This window comes from Ruditapes philippinarum, unplaced genomic scaffold (genome assembly GCF_026571515.1).
Source record: "Ruditapes philippinarum isolate M1 unplaced genomic scaffold, ASM2657151v2 ctg642_1_1_1_1, whole genome shotgun sequence".
Classification (NCBI taxonomy): domain Eukaryota; kingdom Metazoa; phylum Mollusca; class Bivalvia; order Venerida; family Veneridae; genus Ruditapes; species Ruditapes philippinarum.
In genome coordinates, this window is record NW_026853117.1 from 1 (window position 1) to 23,405 (window position 23,405).

Below are 23,405 nucleotides of genomic sequence, written 5' to 3' on the forward strand. Positions count from 1 at the left end.
TTATCTGAACTTTACCTCTATGGTTACCTTACCTTGGCCCAAACCCCAATCTTTTCACGCGACACTCTGGGCCCCCACAATGGGAACATTTTTGGCCAAGTAATAAATTTAAATTTCCCTTATACAAATTGGGAAATTTTTCTCCGGACAAGCATTTTTTAAAAACTCTAAGGGGACCTTGACCTTTACCCCCAAACCTGGTTTATTGCCGACACTGGGTCCTCATAGTGGGGAACATTTTTTTGAAATTTCATTAAAAACCCTCCCTACAGAGGGGAATTTTGGCCCCGGGCAAAATTGGGCGGCCCCCGCTCCGCCCCGCCCCCCAGGGGGGTTACCATAAAACGTCCCCTTTTTTAAAACCGGGGGTAAAAAAAAAAGAAAGCATATAACTGGATTTTTGATGGGTTAAATATTACAATTTTTAAAATTAACCAATCTAAGGTAATTAAATAATCATACTTCTGCCAGAGCTCCTTTTGTTTTGATTTTTTCTTCAATAATTGTTGTACATCAGGTGAGTTTAGATCTAGATCTCCCAGCAGCTTGGATTTCTTTTGTGGAGGCTCTTTACTACTAGAGTTCCCCAGTGTTATCATCCTCTGTTAATATAAAGAGAATATAAAGAAACCAGCCTTAAAATGATCTTTGTTTTTCCTCCCAAAACCCATCCCAGTCTGGGTAGGATAAGTAAGTAGGTATTTTTTTTATCCAAAATATTTTGTTGATGAACCAAAAACTTTTATCAGACATACGTTTTTTACAAGTGTTTTTTTTGTAAAAACCATTTTTTTGGTAATAAATCATCATTTTTTTTTGGTAATAAAACAAACAATATTTATTTTAAGCCTAAATGCAGCAATATATTTCATATGCAATGTTACAAAGCGACACATACCCATGTCTTTCAGCAACTCGTTTTCTAATCTTTTCTCTTGCCTCAGGTGATGTAATTTTCTTCCTCACAGAATTTGGATCTTCTTTGTTTACCCACCTTTAGATTTAATCTTTGCAATGGCCAATCGCTGCAATGCAAGAAAAAAAAAAGCATCATTTTTATTTTTCATTTTTATGTCTTCAATTAAGCTGACACAGACATATGCACATATAAAATACAAATAATGTTACTGTACTGCATAACTAAACCATCTTTAATCAAATTAAAACCATTTAGGGGATAAAGATTTGAATCTCAAAGGTATAACATACAATTTTCTTGCAAGGAAAAAGGGCAATAAATCAGCCAATTTTTCTCAGGAAAATAAAACAAACCAGACACAGAATTTTTCTTGGCCTTGGGTGCATCAATACTTTGCTTAATTCTGCTGATGCTTTTCCTTTCCCTTTTATTTATTGGTGCATCCAATGAAATCTCTTGTCCAAAAGCCAATACCCTTGCCAAGTGTTGGCGTACTTGTCAACAATTCAACCTCCTTTTTCTTCTGCAGGAGTGTCTTTGAGTGTTGCTTAAGAAGATCTTTAGCAGAAGCAGATGGTACTATATCACCTTCGTCTATTTTATTTACTGTAAATAACAAATGAAAACAGTAAGATATAATTCCTTTTGTCTCCAAACTGTAATTAACACAGAATTTCACACAATAAACAGCGATTTAAACAGAAAAAGTTTCGACTTCTTTTGAGAACTAACAGTAATGAAATAAACATTATGATACCAGTATACTGAGGCCAGATTGTACATTTGTGCAGTCTGACTAGACTATAAAGTTAGCTTCAAAATCCTTGTATTTTGATACTGAAGTTTCTTATACTGCTAAAAACTGTTATAAAATGGAAAACACAGCATGTCTGGTTTTTCTAAGCTAAAGCAGCAAATTATATAGCTTATGGTTCTGAAATTTTATCAATATTGTAATGGAATATATTATCTAGGGGGTGAAGGATCTTCATCACCACCAAAGCTGAAAAGTTACAAAATCACCCTAATGATAGAGTTACATATTAAATGTAACTTAATCAAAAGATTTTTTTAAATATGGCTTCCAATGTAATCAGGCTATATGAATCAATATTATACCAAATTCAATTTAACTCAAGAAAAGGAGTAATCATGCACAGCTTATAAACTGTGTAACATCAATATTTGTTTATCTAAATTATCTAAATTACCTGTTGGGTTTGCATCTTTCTTCACAAGATGTTTTACAAAGTTCATAGACCCAGCTGATGGAACAGACAAAAGTTGTAATCTGAAAAAAAAAAAATCATAAATACATGTATTATAATTTAATCTTTTTTCCACATTTTAAATTTTTTCAGAAAATTTTTTTTAAAAACAAAACCAAAAGTCTTTGTCCCTTAACTAGGTGGGGCCGGGTTTTTATTTTTTAACATTTTTTCAATTTTTACTTTTACAATAATTTGTAATAATTCAATGTCTATATAGAAAATTTTGTAGAGCATTTAAATTTATTCAAAGTTTTAAAATATCCAAATTTTTTTTCCTATTAACATTACAAGACTTTCATGTAAATAAAAAAAAACAAAAAATGTAGACTCAAATGGTTTAATTTTGCACCCTTTTCATTTCATAGGCCTACTAGACACCAAAAGTAAAAAAATTTAAACCTTTAACATTAAAACTTGAAATAAAATACAACTTTTTAATTTTTTTCCCCTATAAGGCTTTAAAAAAAAAATTTAATTAAATACCTATAGAGGGTAAGACGAAAAATTGGGCATGTAAATGGCCTATAGAGGCTGTAATGATGAAAATGTGGTCATGTAAATGGCCTATAGAGGCTGTAATGATGAAAATGTGGTCATGTAAATGGCCTATAGAGGCTGTAATGAAGAAAATGTGGTAATGTAAATAGCCTATAGAGGCTGTAATGACGAAAATGTGGTCATGTAAATGGCCTATAGAGGCTGTAATGATGAATATGTGGTCATGTAAATGGCCTATAGAGGCTGTAATGACGAAAATGTGGTAATGTAAATAGCCTATAGAGGCTGTAATGACGAAAATGTAATATAGGCCTATAGAGGCTGTAATGACGAAAATGTGGTAATGTAAATAGCCTATAAAGACTGTAATTACGAAAATGTGGTCATTAAATAGCCTATAGAGGCTGTAATGACGAAAATGTGGTCATGTAAATGGCCTATAGAGGCTGTAATGATGAATATGTGGTCATGTAAATGGCCTATAGAGGCTGTAATGACGAAAATGTGGTAATGTAAATAGCCTATAGAGGCTGTAATGACGAAAATGTAATATAGCCTATAGAGGCTGTAATGACGAAAATGTGGTAATGTAAATAGCCTATAAAGACTGTAATGACGAAAATGTGGTCATTTAAATAGCCTATAGAGGCTGTAATGATGAAAATGTGGTCATGTAAATATCCTATAGAGGCTGTAATGATGAAAATGTGGTCATTTAAATAGCCTATAGAGGCTGTAATGATGAAAATGTGGTAATGTAAATGGCCTATAGAGGCTGTAATGACGAAAATGTGGTAATGTAAATAGCCTATAAAGACTGTAATGACGAAAATGTGGTCATTTAAATAGCCTATAGAGGCTGTAATGATGAAAATGTGGTCATGTAAATATCCTATAGAGGCTGTAATGATGAAAATGTGGTCATTTAAATAGCCTATAAAGACTGTAATGATGAAAATGTGGTAATGTAAATAGCCTATAGAGGCTGTAATGATGAAAATGTGGTAATGTAAATAGCCTATAGAGGCTGTAATGATAAAAATGTGGTAATGTAAATAGCCTGTAGAGGCTGTAATGATGAAAATGTGGTCCTCCTTTAAATCATACTTACAGATCTTTATCTTTTTGGCGTAATTTATCAATCTTCTTCTCATCATCAGGTTCAAGGTCATGAAGTGACAATGTTGTTATTTTCCCAGGAGCTTTCTTTGCTTCAAATGACTGTAATTTGTTCAAGGTCATTCTATCCTTTGAAGATTTTGCCTGTGGTCTATTTAAATAATAATAAAATATTCATTTAATATTATCTTATACTGACCAGTGCCCATCATTCACTTTTCTATCAATAAAATTTTCATTTGATGGTGAAAGTTGATTAAATTTTGATTTTAAATCCCTGGAATGATACTTATAATGAGGACAACCACAAGAAAATGTTTTTAAACAATTTTTTTAAGGATACTCTACCTTATAAATTAACTTTAAAACCTTAAAATATTCATCATTTAATTTAAGTATGTTTTAGCTAAATTGACCCACTGTTATAATCTTTTGACATAATGGCTATGATACATACAATACATTGTATAGTAAAGGGGATATTAACGGTTCTATATTAAATATATATTATTCATGTCCAATATGATAGCTATAGAATGCAATGGTCTTTATTCATATAATGTAGACATGTAATACAGAAATATTGTAGTTTCTATACCTCTGTGTAGTGTAAGTGTTTCCTCCATAGAAAAAACATCCAGATCCTGCGGCGTTTTTATTTTTCTGTTGAGTGAAGGCTTTTGGTGTGATCCCAGTGCTGAAATTAATATAAAATACAATAAAAAAAAGAAAATGTTATTTTAACAAAACCACTACTAGGTCTTATAAGAAATATTCTTGCCTTTTTTTATTAACAGTAACATATTTACAATGAACGTTATTTTGAAATTCAATTTCTGAGCTTATTTGAAATCATGGTAATTTTTGAACAATGCCATACACTTTCAAATTGTTGCAGTTCAAATTGTCAGAAAACCTCGACTAAGGAAAACTTTGAAAAACTTTTACATCAAACTATCACTTGTTCAAAAGCTTACAATCATAAAAAATACTTGCATCATTTCTAGGAAGTAAATTTGCATAAGATAAATCTTGTTAAAAAATTGCTTCACCATAAGCTAATCTTACTGATTACAACAGTTAATACAGAGTAAGTTAATGGCAAATATTCTGTAATATGCTACTAACAGTTTACCTAGCCTGAAGTTCTGTACGTTTTGAGCTGGATTTTCTATATGCTGACTGTACATGGTATGTGCAGAATTCTCCTTGCATCCTATATAGAATTTGTAAAAAAGTTTAGCACAAAACTATATATGTGTGAACCAATGATAAACTTTATATACTTCTCAACATGCTCTACATGTATGTTAGTTTTCAATTCAATGTCAATTCTTAACAAACTTTTATTACCCTAAGTTCTTAACATTTTATTACCATACATACAGACAAAAATTTTTTTTCAAGTTTATCACTACACATTAATGATCGTAAACATTGACTTAACACTCATTGACTTTACAATAATCTCATTCTTGTAAAAAAATTGCATTTATTATCATTTGATGTTCAATCACATGGATATTCAATAATATTATTTAAATCTTTCAGACAGTTCATAATTATATTTTATGCTGTATGGTACTGCACTGTTTAAGATATATGTAGCCACTAAAGTCAATAACTGTTCACAGAAAAAACATCCACAACATATTCTACTGGGATCCTACATATTACAGGACAAAATATGATGTTTTTTCGCTGTAACTTTTATTTAATATAATGAAAAAGAATGGAATTTTACCCAAATAATTTTGGGTTCTTAATACAACTAAACGTTCTTTATATCAAACATGAAATTAAACATTTGACCGTAGAAATGTGTCTTTAAAGTAGGGCATTATAAGAGGAAACAAATCGTGTAAACAACTCAATTTACCAGACATTGTGTTTCAAAAAATTTTGAAGTCATGAATTGAAATTAATCTTTAAATAATCAGGAAGGAAACTACGACTATTGAATGGCAAGGTTAAGATATGGTAAAACCATGTATGTCAGTAGAATAAACAGAGCAGCCATGCTTGTTACGAAGAGGCCAATATAGGGGTGTAATTGAAATTAACACTATTAACTCAATTAACATATTGATTCTTCATAATTCTTAAACATATGAAACATTTTGATATTCAGATGGAATTCTGTTCTTTGTCATACAGTTTCCTTTTGGTCATCATGAAGCATGTTGAAATAGCAATAAAATCTATTTTATTTACATTTCATGTAGAGTTTCCTCCCATGGGCATTACCCGTTTTTTTTTTTAATTTTGCATTTCTTTGTAAAAGAGAACAACAAGATCTTGTTTTAACTAAATTTAAAATTACTTTTTATCATTAAAATTTGTTACGATTGTCTTCTGCGATAACATTGAGAAGAAATAAAAGTAAAACCTATCTAAAATAACCCATTAAGGGCCTCAATATTCGGGCATTCGCAGAACAGATTATTCCCCCGCATGACCAGGTCATGTTTGTTTGTTTCATTTTACGCCTTTTTCCAACAGTATTTCAGTCATATAGACCAGGTCATGAAATAACTAGTAAACAAAAGGGTAAGTTAGTAAATAAAGAACTGAATCAAAAATATTTACTTGAAAATGGTTTTGTTGTTATTTACTTTGAAATAGAAAGCGTGTGTACGATTCAGACCAGGTGATTTTTGAATTGAAGCAAAAGATAAAGCCTTATTTGACAAGAATAGATTTTGTCCTGTAAACTGATTGTCCGGTAAGCATGAAGGATCCCAGTATAGTTAAATTTTTCAGCCATTTACCATGTAGATTTTGTAGACTGAACTATAAATTAAAATAAATTAAAATACTAAATACCTCAAGCACCTATCAATTAAGAATCTAAAAATTGTCAGAGTATACAAAATGTACTTCCAAGTATGCTGGTGTGACTCAAATTAGCAGAATTCATCTGTCATTATCACCTGTTGGCATTCAAAAGTTTTTAATAAACTTATTGTCTATTGCAGAATTAATCACATATGTTATAATTGAATCAAGTCACTTACTTGTTAATAAAAGATGAACAAGGTGAACCAGCCTTGGTTGTACCACGGCATCGTCCAAGATCTTTTGAGATACCCATCATTAGAAGTTGTTGAGGATGATTAATTGTAATAGCTAATTCAGCCTGATTCTGTGAAAAAAAACAATCTATAATATAATACACAGTAATACATACAACATGTTCATGTACTAATATTCTGTCTTCTTGCATAGCAGACTGGCGTTTCCGTGAGTTTTACCCATGCCGGAAATTTCATCTGGCATGGGGGGTTCCAGATGAGTCGCGTGCCAAACAACAACGTCATTTTACCGCACTTTATGGATGAACCGCGTTAAATTGACGTCGTTTTAGAAGGGAAATATGTGCTTATGATGACGTCATTTCACTGTTGTTATTTAAGTTGTAAGTTCATACGCTTTTGTAAGAAAATAGTAATGGATGAAATGACTTTAATTTTCATGAACATATATCGCATTGAGGTAAACCATTTTAAATATGAAATAATATGGCAGAATATGCAAGAAAAAATATCTGACATATGTTTGCGGTTCGGATCGGAATATCCGTACCTCGGGAACCCGCCCATGGGCAGGTCCCCTCGGGACGGATATTCCGGTCCGAACCGCAACATATGACAGATATTATTAATATAACCTGTCAGGAATATTTATAACATATTTATAAAACAGCAAACTTCCTTTTTTTTTTTAGAGAAAACTGTAAGATTTCTTCGGGCTGGTGGCTGGCTGCCTATATATTTTTAAATAAAGTTCTACCCAGTTTCTTTCAAATATGGTGAAACCTCTTAGCAATTGGAAAAAATCATCTCCAAACCTTTTCAGCTTTATCCATGATAGATGGGTTGAGCAGACCAATGACCACACCTAGATCATTCTTCCAATGTTCCTTGTATACATTCCCAAACAGGAAAAATGTAACAGTTTTATCACAGTTCTGTAAATCACTCAGCTTCCATATACAGTATGCTTTACCCTGCAAACATGTTATATATCAATTTACAGTACAGTAAAGTAAAAAGAATATACATGTATCAAGAATGTTACTAATATTGTACATGTTATTTGGGGATAATTCCAAGATATGGCACATCACATTTTGTTTGCAGTTGTAGGCAGACAGTATTAATACCTTACTGCCTTGGATTCAACATTATCTCAATGTCAAACAGAGTTTCTATGAAAGAGATTGTAAAAGACAAACTCATAAGCTTTAGCATCTTTCTTACTTAATAAGCCATTTGCTCCTGTTGTCATTAAATCTGCTATAATGTTATATACTTACAGCAGCAGACTGTCGGGGCTCTGTCTTGTGAACAACAACTCCAAGAGTCACCCAGTTGTCCTTCTGTAAGTCTGTTCCCATTTTAGACACAAGTCTAGAAATTTTTACAAGATTACGGCCTTCCATTTTTCTTTTAAACACATCCATTGGTACTCTAGGATTTCTGATAGAAGTATTATGAAATTAATTTATAAAATTAAATAAACTGAAATTTAACCAAAAATGTTAGTTTAAACATAGTTTATTGCAAACAAATTCACAATATATATACAGACAATAATGAACACAATATAAACATGATATGTTGAAAAAGGATTGGGTCCCAAAGCTGAGCTTATAAAGGCCTTCTCCTTATAGATTTACAATGCATAAAATACAGTATGACAGTATATGTGACTTGCTTGAAATATATCTGATTTTACATTGTTTTTAAGATGTGTTGAAAAAATGTTGTTTCAGTAATTTTATTATCTCTCAGCAATAGTAAATATAAATCACAACAATGTGAATATGTAGTAACTTCTAATCATATCGAAAAAAATGACTTATAACCAATAAATACTTTAATAAAATCTAAATCTTGTTCATTTTTTGTTGGTCTTTTGCCCGGCATTTAAGTTGTATTAACACTTTTATGTCAGAGGAAAACCATGCCAAGCTGTACAATTTTGTCACTACAGATAATTCCTATTCCTTTCAAGAATTTAATAGGACAGGTTCAAATGACCTTTGACAGGTAAGCATAATCACTTGAACAAAGATACTTAAAACAGCAACAGACTTAACTTTTTCATCGTACTAGCAACTTACATGATACGGATTCCGCAGAAGGGGTCCGTCACAGATTCACGCACATCCTCCTTTGTTATGGTAGATTTCTGCATGTACTCATCCTTCACCTTGTATTTACCACTAACAGTACCTGTAACTGGGTCAAGTGCTGGTTTCTGGGATACTTGCTGTATTGGATGAATTCTGAGCGGTTTTGAATTTGTTTCTGAAACATCAATTACATTTCTTGATTTTAAGGTGACAACAGACACTTTCCGTGGTACTCACATAAATGTCATTTAAACAAAGTTATTTTAGTAATAATTGTTATTTATTTAATCTTTGTGCATTAAATGTCGTTGATCATCATAAAAAATAACATATTTGAAAAAAATGCCTTTGTAAATGATTGATTTTGAATAAAAATCCTAAAATTTTAAATCGTCATATCAAAGTCATTTTTAAATTTTTTGTCATCAAACTTTTTGAAAATAACCATACTTATATTATCTAGGGAACCGTGTCTCAAATTTTTTCTATCTTTTCTCAAAAAAATATTACGTAACGTCAAACATTTTATGCGACTTTTTTCACCATACATATTACGTAATTAAAGATAATTAAGTCGCCTATTGAGCAAACAAAAATCCCTGGCACGGTTCCCTCCGTAAATGAATTTCCTTTCATGTGCTTTAAACCGCATGTTAATTGCTTGATTATTAAAAAAGTTATGCCGATTCAAAGTTAGTCCGACCCGCATCAAACGAAGTGTCATAAATCGGCTGTTCTCTCTCGGACCCCTACGTTTCACGCTATATAATTGCATAATACACAAATATCGCACCAGAGAGGATCACAAGTTGCGGTAACATACTCTAACAACATTTTATGACCCAGTGACATCTGACCAATTAAAAAGCTGCTGATTAATATCAGTTTATAGCTGAAATTTCTTCAATTCTTACGTGATTTACTGATCGTCTGGTATCTGTCTCACATGTCACGTGACTATCGGTAAAATTGAGGCACTCAGTGGGGGGAAATGGAACGCATTTGCGCACCGCTAGCGGGGTATTTAATTGTTTCCTTTTTAAAGTTTATTATTATTATCATTAGCATTATTATTGTATTATACCAGTATCACTCTGCCTGTGTAGTCGTTAAAATATAAAATAAAATAACAAAATACTAAGCTTCTGACAGTCTTTTAAAGTCCATGGTAGATGTACAAATAAGCACGGGATATTATATATTTTTTCCACCAAATTGATAATGCTTCACATATTTTAATAGAAATAAAAGGTATTACTAGATCATTATGATCTGGCCTTCTTGACTCCTATTATGAATATCATCTATGCACGGCATAGAGATCCAGTTTCTACCGGGATAGACAATAAATTTCATACTTTGTCCCAGATTTATTAGTACTGTGTCCGATTTACTGGCGAACAATTTATTTTCACTGAGAATATATTTTAATATCTTTTTTTATATTTATAGAGAAATAATCATCCTTAGACAATCTAAAATGGTTTAGAAATTTGTCAGGGACACCTTTCCACAAGTCACATAGGCGTTCACATATAAAAATGTTGTCTGTTTTTGTTGTTGTTTTACTTGACATTGTTAGAAAACGAGGTTGAATGTAAAGTAAGCCTTTGAATCCGTACAAAAGTCTATCAACTCAACGTAATATCTATCAGATTAACGGGACACACAAATTATTTTCACACATTATGGATATTTTAGCAACTACATTTTTAATCAACCCCGTGGTCGTGCGATTTGCCGCTATGCTTAATTATTTATGTTTCATACATTATGTTACGTACATTGGCCGACAATTTCTTAATTTATAAAAAAGGCTAAATGTTGAGATATTCATAAAAGATGTAAGTTAGTTGTACGATACATGTATTACGAGAAGTATGGACCAGTATGGACCTGTAATTCACGGATATATGGAACTACCGATTTCCCTCATTGATGCCTCAACAGGGGGCGGAGCGTTATCGATAATCAACAGGTTACGCGAATAGCAGATACAAATAGTATAGGTTCCGTTTTAAAACGTTTAAAAACACATTTTTTGGACTAACTGCTTCCAAAATTAAATCAAAAATGTGTTCAGAAAAGGTTGATAAATCTACTTAGCAAAAAATCTCATTTTAGGTATTTTCAGTGATATTTGACTCCGTTGTCACCTTAACATTAATGAGGAAAAGAATACTTAAATCTATATTATTGATCTAGCTCAAAATTAAGATATCTAAAGACAGAATATTTAAATAACATTTTTAGTAAAAAACACCCGTCAGATATAACAGGATGCAGTAAAAATGTTTATATAACTATACCATGCCAGTATATCATAGTGTACTTCAAACTGCAAATCATATATTACTATGTGTTTTGTATCAAAAGTTGCCTGCAAATGCTATTGCGGCATGGCCAAGTGGTTAAAATGTCAGACTGGTATTCTAATGATTGCTAGCTGCTAAGGTTCAAACTCCATCTAGGGCAAGTTGTTGTTTCCTTGAGCAAGAAACTTTACACTCATTGCTCAATACTGGTTGGTTCCAGTTACGGATTCAAAAGTGAGTCTTTAAGCTTATAACTTCCTACACAATCAAACTAAAATAAATTCTGTATAAACCAAATGCTCTTCACTAAAACCTTTAGCATTTTACCTGTCCATCTTGATATATTAGGTTTCTTAAGGACAGCAGGATCGTAGTTAGGCATATGAGCTTGCCGAGTCTTATGACCAGAATTTATCAACTTCTTCAATTCCTTCCCTTCTTCACTCAACTTGGATTTCTCTTCTGTTGACAAATAAAACATTAAGTTAAAAGTATAAAATTTTGCACCATTATGTATATCATTGAAGTGTACAAATCAATAATATGACAAATAAACATGTGCTTACGTGGGTTAGCAATATGATGGGGGAAAAAACAAAACATATCATAAGGTCATTGTGCTCAGCGCTTGATAATCAAACAAAGTCTGGATGATGTAGGAATTAACAAAAAGGAAGATTTCATTACATAGTTTGATTCTTGGAATGAATACTGAAATTTAACCATTTTCCCCCCAAATTTGTGACAAAGGGCCATAATTCAGTCAAAATCTATACCAGAGTTATTTGCTTTGGACATAAACCTCAAATTATGATCAAAAGGACAAGTACAATGTATTCAGTCTCAAATGGATACCTTCAGAAGTTTTGATGATTTATATTGCAGACAAAACTAACCAAGAATTTTCAAAGTTCACCAAAGGCCATAATTCAGTCAAAATCAATGTCAGAGTTATGGGTCTTAGATATAGACCTCCATTTATGGTCATAAAGACATTTCTCAAGAGTCAAGTGTTTTAAAAGACTGATGTTGCATCAGGATTTTTTTATTTTGCAAAGGGCCATAATTCAATCAGAATCCATGATAGAGTTATGAGCCTTCTAATATGACCTAAAATATTTTTAATGTTTGATGAGATATGATTTTGTACAAGAAGTAACTTGAAACCTTTTAACCAAAATGTTACGCCGACACCAAGCTAACAGGATAACAGGAATAGTCTCACTAGTCTTCAAATAGGTGTCAAAAAAGTGTGAATTTCTATGAAGCAGACAAATGTGCACAATGCTTTAAGTAGATACATTATCCTATATAACTTGTAAATATTTGAGAAAAATGCTAAAGTAAAGCACACTTGTTTGTTAATCAGGTACTATTCCATATTTTAGTAGATACAATATCATTAACCCCTGGTCTAGAGTTTTAACATAACAAGAGCTGTCGGTAGGACAGCAAGGCTCAACTATTCTTAGTGCTTGATAGTAAAAAAAGCCTTGATAATGTAAAAGTTTCTAAGTTAACAAAAGGGCATTTTTTTTCTTTAAATCCATGTTACAGTTATAGGCCTTGAAGAGAGTCCTATAATGCTCTCAAAGAAGAGTATAAAATTTCAACTTGTTTCAAAGCCAGATGTCAATAGAATATGAAAATATCTGAGGTGGTATGCAAACTTAAATGTAAATTCTAAGTTGAACAAGAGGGCCATGATGGCCCTGAGGTCACTCACCTGTATATAGGCCCCCGGGGCGGGGCCAGTATAAACTCCAGGGCTTTTATTTGAACAAACTTGGTAGACACCCATAAGAAGATGTTTCATGCTAAACATCTAAGCTCTAGCTCATTGGGTTTTTTAAAAGAAGATTTTATAAGTTTTTACTATACACATATAGTTAAAAACAATGACACCCCTGGGGCGGGGCCAGTTTTGACCCAAGGGCTTTTATTTGAACAAACTTTGTAGACACTTACTAGAAGATGTTTCATGCTTAATATCTAAACTCTAGCTATTTGGGTTTTTTCAAAGAAGATTTTTAAGTTTTTGCTATACACATATAAGGAAAATCAATGACCCCCAGGGCGGGGCCAATTTTAACCCCAGGGCTTTTATTTAAAAAAACATTGTAGACACTCACTAGAAGATGTTTCATGCTTAATATCTAAACTCTAGCTATTTGGGTTTTTTCAAAAAAGATTTTTTAAAGTTTTTGCTATACACATAAAAAGAAAATCAATGACCCTCGGGGCGGGGCCAATTTTGACCCCAGGGTTTTTATTTGAACAAACTTGGTAGACATTCACTAGAAGATGTTTCATGCTAAATATCTTAGCTCTTTGAGTTCTTTAAAAGAATTTTTTTAAGTTTTTACTATATGCATATAGGGGAAATCAATGACCCCCTGGGGCGGGGCCAATTTTGACCAAAGGGCTTTTATTTGAACAAACTTGGTAGACACTCACTAGAAGATGTTTCATGCCAAATATCTAAGCTCTAGCTCTTTGGGTTCTTTAAAAGAAGATTTTTTAAATTTTTACTATATGCATATAGGGAAAATCAATGACCCCCCTGGGGCGGGGCCAATTTTGACCCCAGGGCTTTTATTTGAACAAACTTGGTAGACACTCACTAGAAGATGTTTCATGCCAAATATCTAAGCTCTAGCTCTTTGGGTTTTTTAAAAGAAGATATTTAAAGTTTTTTCTTTTGGTTGCCATGGCAACCAGAGTTCTGCATGGAATTAAATTCTTTGAATAATTTTTAAAGGTGACCACCAAAGGAACATTCCTGTGAAGTTTGGATGAAATTGGCTTAGTGGTTTATGAGGAGATGGCATTTAAAGTAAAAGTTTACGGACGGACGTCGGACGAAAAGCGATCACAAAAGCTCACCCTGTCACTTTGTGACAGGTGAGCTAAAAAAGGCATTATTCTGCCAAATGCTTGATACAGTTACCTCCTCCTGTCTACAGGTTGGGGTTATGATGGTGAACAAGACTTAGTGTGCAAAGTTTCAAAGCCATATGTCAATGGACTTTGAAAATATTCGAGGTATTACAAAAACTTTAACGTAAGTGGATACGCCGACGCAGACACTCGGGTGACTACAATAGCTCTACTTATTCTTATCGAATAGTCGAGCTAAAAATTACAAAAGAATGAATCACCACTTACTGTTTAAGTTCTGATATTGTGAGTTGCCATTTATTCTTAGTCAACATTACGAGCGCAAACTAAGTTCTCCATCATTAACCAGCACAACCTAAGTTCTCCATCATATACCAGCAAGAAACCACTATTAAACTTAATGAAATAATATACAATTTCTTGGTACAAACCTCCAGCTAAATCATCCCAATCACTGTCATCAGAATCACCAAATAATGTCTTAGAATCTACAGGCTCATCTGCAGTGTTTCCTTTCTTGTTACATAATATAGCTGGTCGAGAACCACTTTGCTCACAAGGGTCTCTAGATTTGGCAAAGAATGGGTTGCCATCATCATCTGAAAATATTCAAACAAAAACAAAGAAATCATGTAACAGGTTTCATTATTGTTTGTACATAAATGTTTTACAAGAAATATCAACAGATATTAAAATGATTACATAATATATGCTTTAAACATATCCCCTTTTCAATAACACTAAAATGCACAAAACACAGTCCTTCGTGTAAATACACAATGTATTAGCTTTTCTTTATTTGATTTTGGCTTGGGTTTAACGGGTTTTACGTGACATCAATTAACATTGCTAAAATCAAATGTCAACATTCCAGTTTTTATTGGAAGAAACCAAATGACACTAGTTGTAGTACTTCAGGCTTGAACAAGTACATGTAACTATGAACTTTTAATCACAACAGCAACATATAAATATTTAGCAAAGTAAGAAAAATCCATGAAAATTTTTTTTACCTGTTTCCTTTTTCAAATTCTGTTTTAGTTTTAAAGATTCTTTCTCTTTAGATTTTGAACTTTGGCTAGAACTCTGTGAACTCCCTGCAGCAATATTGCTAAAATGCCTGTCACTTTTCTTTCCCTTAGCCTCTAGCATTGCTTTGTGCTTATCTATTTGCCTTTTTAAAAGGTCTGAACTAGACTGCTTATCTGTTTTCAAGCTTTTATCACTGTCAATTTTATGAGAATGTTTTTTCCCCAAAGAATCTGTATTCTGTGATTTTGGACTGGTTCTAGACTTTCCATTAGAATGTGATTTATGTTTGTTCTTTTCTGATTCTGGACTGGTTTTGGACTTTTTCTTGCATGACTCTGGACTAGACTTGGACTTTTTCAGCAATGATTTCAATTCTTTCATTCTTTTTGCCATGGCAGCCATTTCAGCTATAAAATACAACACATGTATGACAATTCTATTTTAAATGCTCATATAGAAAAAATTCAATTGCAAAATTTCTAGTGCATGATTCAAGTAGCAAATTAACATTAAACTAGAACTGTGTCCAAAGGACACGGATGCCCCCACTGACAACATATATATGGTATATAGTGAAAAAATCAACAAAGGGCCATAATTCTGTTAAATTTGGTCGCAGCAAAAATTCCTTCCTTTACTACCATCTACACATTAAGGTTGTTCATCCCTGGAAGTTTAAGCAAAATCTGCCATCCGGTTTAAGAGGAGTTGCGTTCACAAAATTTCTATATGGTATATAGTGAAAAAATCAACAAAGGGCCATAATTCTGTTAAATTTGGTCACAGCAAAAATTCCTTCCTTTACTATCATCTACACATTAGGGTTGTTCATCCCTGGAAGTTTAAGCAAAATCTGCCATCCGGTTTAAGAGGAGTTGCGTTAACAAAATTTCTATATGGTATATAGTGAAAAAATCAACAAAGGGCCATAATTCTGTTAAATTTGGTCACAGCAAAAATTCCTTCCTTTACTACCATCTACACATTAGGGTTGTTCATCCCTGGAAGTTTAAGCAAAATCTGCCATCCGGTTTAAGAGGAGTTGCGTTCACAAAATTTTTACATGGTATATAGTGAAAAAATCAACAAAGGGCCATAATTCTGTTAAATTTGGTCGCAGCAAAAATTCCTTCCTTTACTACCATCTACACATTAAGGTTGTTCATCCCTGGAAGTTTAAGCAAAATCTGCCATCCGGTTTAAGAGGAGTTGCGTTCACAAGATTTCGGGACGTACGGACGGACGTACGGACGGACGGACGGACAAGTGCAACGCTATATGCTCCCACTCTGTGGGGGCATAAAAATTAAGGATCAAAACATTAAAAAATATCCAAACAAGTCTTTATTTTACTATATTGAAAGATATTGTTTTAATTAAATGTTAAGTCATTACATTGCAAAACATTCAACTATTCTCAAGGGGGAAATAACAACAAATACATGTAAAAGGCAACCATACTATTGAATTTCTGTTGGACCTTTCTGTTCGTTTCATTAAAATAGTCTAATAATTTTATTTTTGAAAAAAATAAAAAAAATATAAATAAATAGATTTTTTAGTTGCAATACAGCAAAGTTTTTTGTTCAAATAATGACAACTTAATGGCACTATTGTTCAATTGCTTTAAGACTTTTTATTGTTTTGCAAAATATAACATTTACCTTTAATATCATCGAAGTTTTAAAACAGAGAAGCATTATAAACTGTCATATCTGACCTTCAATTAACTCGTGGGCAAGATTTTCAGAATCACTGCCACTATCATCTCCATCTGTGCCATCTTCACAATCAGATTCCTCTGTAACCTTCCTAGATATTTCTTCATTTTCACCCTCAGACTGTGTTGTGTTAACATCCTGCTCTAACTGGTTTACTGTTTTTCCCTGACTAGTTCCAGTATCTTGTGAGTCCATCATTTCTTCAAGCTCCTGAAAGTCACCTTCCTCAAAATCTAGAAGTAAATACATTTAACTTATTGATGACTATCAGATTGATCAAGATCTAACAGTTTTCCCCCATAAGCTTCATTAAAACAAGATGTAGCATAAAATTAAATTCTGCAACAGTTTAAGATTTAAATAAAGTAGACAACCCAGTGGTCATTAAAGTTCACTTTCTTTTCTGCAAAACAGATAAGCAAAAAAAAAAATAATGATTGACATGTACAATTTATTCTAAAACAATACATGTACAATGTAGAAAAAACTTCCACATTCAGAAATAATATATGGAAAAAATTATAAAAGAAACTTATAAGGTAATTAAAAGGTTATCAAAAGCTTATTTTACACACTATACAGATGCAACACTTGTAACAAAATTTGTCTCAATATTTAAACTTCTTTAGACACTGAAACTAAAACACACTATAATGTGACTTTTTGATATGAATATTAAACTTTATTCACCTTCAAAATCCATTTCCTCTTGAATAGATTTACTTTTCTCTATTACTTTTGCAGGTTCTTCTCTTTCTTCATTTTCTTTCGTTTCAGACTCAACATTGTCATCATCATCATCGTCATCAGAAGCTTGTAAAAATGCTTCTATATCCTCCAGATTGCATTCATCATCTTCTATTAATAATAATTCAGGTCTAATGGATAGCAGATATTATTTAAAAATAGAGATTGTTTTATAATCTGCAATAATGAGAATTTTAATAATATCTTCATACTGATATCATAAAGTCTAAAAGGTTACTTTGCAGTAGGAAGAGTGGAAGACTTATTCATGCTGAATGATTGAACACTACTGGTTTCCTAGCAGTTTCCGGCCACAAATTGCATAAAAATAAAATAAATTTCAGTCTACTGAGGTGTACAAAACATTGACATTGGACAAAGTTAGGTACCTGTCCAACATTTCCATGTGTTTAATGTTGCACTTTCATTTTACTTTTTAATTTGAATTAGGCCTGAAACGTAACACCTTTTTTCACCTTAATTCAAAAATTCATAGCAGTTTTCCAGACATTTTTTATTTTGAATATAGTTCAGTACCATAAAGCAATTTTAAGATGGTTTTATCAGACAAACAGAACTTCCCAACCTTTTCCGAGTTGTCTGCAAATTTTTTTCTGAAGTATTGATTTACCTATTGCGCATGCATATTCAAACTAGAATTCCCCAGGTGTTGCTTATTTTTGAAAGTCGCAAGTTCTCTTATTAACTTTTAATAACAGGCAAAACTTCAAAACTTAAAAATGGTTATACTATTTTAAATGCTGTTTAGCATAGAAAACAAATGTCTCTCTGATTGATGAAGTAATGTGGATGCCTTACTGTAAAAATAGACTGTACTGGACGAAAATGATAAACAGCCGGAAAACTGCTAGGGGACGGAAACTGCTAGGCAACCAGTTGTGTATAATAAATGTTAGAATATGAAATAATTTTAATTTCAGCCTCATTAAAATATCCCTTCATTTATTCATTAAAAAGTCCAAGGCTGCTGCTTCAAAATTTTAAACCTACTATTGTTTTTCTTTTTTCTTTTCATAAACTTGAAGTCTTCATGCTTAATTATCATTTAAAGAATAATAAATAGTCTTAAATGAATATTTAGCTACTACTTTCAGAGAATGATAAAAATACATAAAGGATGATACAATTACTCTGACATAGAAATGGAATGATATTATGTTGAATTGTTCCATGTTACAACACACATGTACCTGTTTTATTATCTACTTTTTTACTATCTACTGGCTTGGCTTCAGTTTTGTCACCAGTATCAGATTTATCAGATTCTTCCTTAACTTCTTTCAGTTTGTTCTGTTCCTCATCATCAGAAGCTTCTAGAAATGCTGTAAGTTCCTCTAGTTCACACTCATCTATTTACCAGAAATTAATTAGGTTAATTAGGAGAATTATATTCATAGCCATAGGGTCATTGATTGACCTTTTAGGTAAGTAAAGTCTTGCCATTTTGGACTATATATCTAAGACTGGCTGATTAGGTTGATGACAATAAGTCTAATGTCCTGATGTATCAATGCAGAGATAATAGGAAAGCCAAGTGGAAAACAGGCATTTAAGTACAGTATACAATCAAAGGCACTATTTACTAAGTTTCCATGTCACATATGCATGTCCTACTTATATATGTTTTAAATGGAAATAAATACATTAGTCTAAAATAAAATAATTTGCTCACCTGCCATTTCTATTTCTTTAGCTCAGACCTGAAATTGAATATTTAGTTGGAAAGAATTTAATAAAAGTTAACAGGAAAAAGTGAAATATAAGAAAACATGAAATGTCGACCAACACATATGCCCTCCTTTCTAGCCCTTGACTCACATAATTGGTAATTTTGTTATAGAAACTTGCCATAAATGGGTGCATGGAAGTGTTCAATTATGGATAAAAGAAAAATAATGAAGACTTTGTGATAAATAATTTTCAAGATAATCAGCAGAAACCATGTGGTCTACCGACGGACAGATTGACAGACATTTAATAGCAAAACAATATACACCCTCTTCTTCGAAGAGGGGCATAATAATGTTGTTCGTAAAACAGATATCTCTAGTCTTTTTTGTATCCAAATTAAATTACATGATTTAAAATATTACAAATCTTAAAAGTAATTATTAATATATTTTGTCCCTGAAAGCAAAATTATTTTTGTTTTTAAAACAACAAGAGCTGTCAACAAAGCGATGCAGTTTGATTTTCTTGGTCCTGGATAATGAAAATCAACAGGGAGATAATTTAAACAAGAGGACCATGATGGCCCTAATATCGCTCACCTGAATTTAAACATTCTGTATGACAAGGATTGAAGGAACAAGTAAAACTATAAATGAAAGCAGAATTAAAATCTAAATCTTAAACTGACATATACCAAAGTTTGTTTTTGTATCTGAAATAGTGCATGTGTAAAATCTTTACTAAGGGAAAACAACAGTTCAATAAGATGTCAGTGTTTGCTATACAAAATAAAGGGTTTTATTGAAAGTTGGTGCCTGCTATGAAATTCAATGGTAGATTTGATTGTTGCTAGTATGGAAAGTTAATGTTTGCTGCTTGCTGTGAAAATTTACAGTAGTTTGCTATGAAAAGTCAATGGCTGCTATGAAGTCACTGGTTGTTGTGGAAACTAAGCTTTAGCTCTTGTTTATTTAGGAATTTTTTTTTAAGATTTACTTTAGACATATATAAGGAAAATCAATGACTCCCTGGGACTGGCCAATTTTGACCTTAGGGCTTTGTTTGTACAAACTTGGTAGACATCCACTAGAAGATGTTTTATGCTTAATATCTAAGCTCTCGCTCTTTGGATTTTTAAAAGAAGATTTTTTAAAGTTTTTTTTCTTTCTGTTGCCATGGCAACCAGAGTACTGCATGGAATTCAATTCTTTGAACAATTTTTAAAAAATTTACAGGAACATTCCTGTAAAGTTTGGATGAAATTGGCTTAGGGGTTTATGAGATAAGGTTTAAAGTAAAAGTTTAAGGACACTGACATATGCTAGACAAATTGCAATCACAAAAGCTCACCATGTCACTTTGTGAAAGGTGAGCTTTAAACATACCAATAACCATATACTGCCCAGATGATAATACCTTAAGCTTGGTTGTAGATCTCTCTAAAAAAAACACTCTGTTCAAGTGAACAAATATGGACTGCATATACAACAGGAGGGAGTTTAGATTTTCAATTCTACAACATCACATAAAGATGGCATTTGATAAACCTTGTAAAGCAAACCATACAAAGGCTTATATCGTATAAGTACCTATTCTCACACCCAACCTATTCTCAAACCTTTCATTCATGTGCTGTTATTTTTTTACTAGAAGTGACTATGATGTCCTGTACTTGTGTGCATAAAAGCTTAGCTTCTGATAGACATGTCTGCTGATGTCAAATGAAAACAGTGCATAGGAACAAATATTTACATAACATATTTTATTACTTTGTGTAATTTCATACAAATTGCTATTACCTTTGTAAGTCCCATTAATACACCATTAACTATTTGTGAAAATGAATATTATAGACAAAAATATCTTAAAGCATGTACCTGCATCATGTAGGATACTTCATTGTCATGTGATAGTCATATAACAATCACTTATTTGGCTAAAATAAACAGTAGAATTTTAGAAATATTTGAAGGGGTTTGAGATTAGGTTCTTTATTTTAAGAGGCCATGTCAGTTTTAAAACAGAGGGTTGTGCTTTTCCAAGATGAAAATGGAGCTTTTATAATTGTTGAATTTCAGTCAAATTTGACAGAAATGTTACATAAAGATTAAAGTGTACATATGTAAAGAATTTTAATAAAGATATATTTTTATTTACACTAAAAGACCTCTTGAATGCTTAGAGGTTTGAGAACTGGTTAGTCCACGATAAAATAAAACTGTTACAAAACTTACAATTAAGTATTAATTTAACAGTTAAATTTAATTTATAAATTTTTGCTTTACGACACAGATAAGGTGAGGAACTGGCCGGTTGGCAAATGCTCTTATATGCATTTCTTAAAATATATAAATAATGTTTGAGGAAATAAAAAGTTAACGAAACATTGTTACATTCCGCCCAGGGCGAAATGCTGCGAGGACGAAACATACTTCTTTGCTTTGTAAAGAAGGCCCTAGTAAAATATATTCACTTCAATCGAGACAAAAACCTGAAGAATTTTGTTTTCATATCTAAATTTACCTTTAAAATGTTGTAAGTCAAAGATCCTCGCAAGATTTTAATTTGTTTATTTTCTCAAAATACGCGGTTTTGTTTACTCCCGCAAATTCAGATCGGTAATCGTGAAAACGTAGTGTTGTGAGAATAGCTTTAGGTCAGGCTACTATATTGATTTTCCCATTGATTTTTTCCCATTTTAAAGAAATTACCTTTAAAAAAATGACCCCAAGACCTACCTTAATTAAAATTGAGTGGGGAATAATATGCCAGACACGTAAAAAAGATCTTGTTCCCATGCCACCAGCATCTCTGCCTATTAGCCATTTTGGGGCATTGTTTTCACTTGTATGCTTAAATTGTGCTAATAAAATATGTTTGTTTATTTCCACGTTCTTACCAATAACAAAACTAGGTGTACCTACCCCAAATCATACCCATTTGAATTGATTGGTTGTTCATCTACGACTACCAGGTACTTCTAGCAGAAGTTCGAAAGTATCTTTAACTTTCTATTGAAATATTATACTAACAGTCTCCAAATCATGTAAGATAAAAAATTAAAGGATGTAAAGAGACATAAAACCATATTTTTCTAATTATTATTATTATTATTATTATTATTATTATTATTATTATTATTATTATTATTATTATTATTATTATTAAACACGAGGGAACGCAGGACTATCAAAAAATGAAGTTCCAGATTATGAACTTAGTTCTTATTATGTTGTTATACTGTTGTTTTCCCCCTTCATATGAACTACTTTATAAGGTTCGTAATTTATTGTTTGATTATCCCAGGTTTACCGTTAATATATATATATGGAAATGAAAGAACACTAACCGAATATCTTTCATTTTGTCTACACAAGTATAGCCTAAATATCCAATGTTGCTTATAAATCACAAGAAATAACGAGTACATTTTATTTCTTTTATTTCCATAATAAACTCGGAAATCTGTGTAACACTCTGAGGAAGCAGACATACGGCTAGAACAAAATGTTAACATAGTACTTTAATCAATGGAGTCCATCTCCTCACAAGGATATAGACATGGAAATGAAAAAAATTGGGGGGAAAACCAGGCATGGTTTTCCAACCAATGGGATATAGTCATTCATCTGTTATTCAATAGAAATGGGTTTACGTATGAGGTTTTTGTAGAGTTTTGTAGCGAAAAATCCTATCAACGTCGCAGAAAATGAGCAAGTGGTCTTTAAGAACAAATTGAATTTGCAGAGCCCTGTTATTGACAGTTTTGTAAACGCGCGGTACCTAAAAAAAAATACCAGGGATGTTCTAATTTTGTATTATTATCAAAATCATTTTTCATTAATAACTGTTTTTATCCATGAGAAAAACAATTTTTATATTTGAAAAAGACTACACTGCTAACGAAATAAGAGACATTAAAAAGTCCTTAATAAGAAACTGTTTAAAATTTTGGGAAAATAGTTTATTGTTTGCAAGCCTTTTTATTGACAGAAATTTTAATAATGGGGGAATGTACCTAATTAAAAAAAACCATGTATGTTCTGTTTT

General features: G+C 32.1%; 1 protein-coding gene across 1 annotated transcript; it reads right to left on the minus strand.

The window, feature by feature from the left end:
• Positions 1-1,346: 1,346 nt before the first annotated feature.
• On the minus strand, positions 1,347-22,221 carry LOC132734308 (protein MCM10 homolog). Its single transcript, XM_060721028.1, has 17 exons — positions 21,879-22,221; positions 19,357-19,384; positions 18,875-19,033; positions 17,607-17,774; positions 16,916-17,149; positions 15,177-15,602; positions 14,595-14,762; positions 11,590-11,724; positions 8,936-9,122; positions 8,126-8,288; positions 7,658-7,816; positions 6,825-6,952; positions 4,943-5,023; positions 4,406-4,504; positions 3,800-3,958; positions 2,131-2,210; positions 1,347-1,525 (listed from the first exon to the last, which is right to left on the minus strand). Exons 2-17 carry the CDS (start codon positions 19,361-19,363, stop codon positions 1,347-1,349), a joined length of 2,532 nt encoding a protein of 843 aa, XP_060577011.1. The 5' UTR covers positions 19,364-19,384; positions 21,879-22,221.
• Between the last annotated feature and the right edge of the window lie 1,184 nt (positions 22,222-23,405).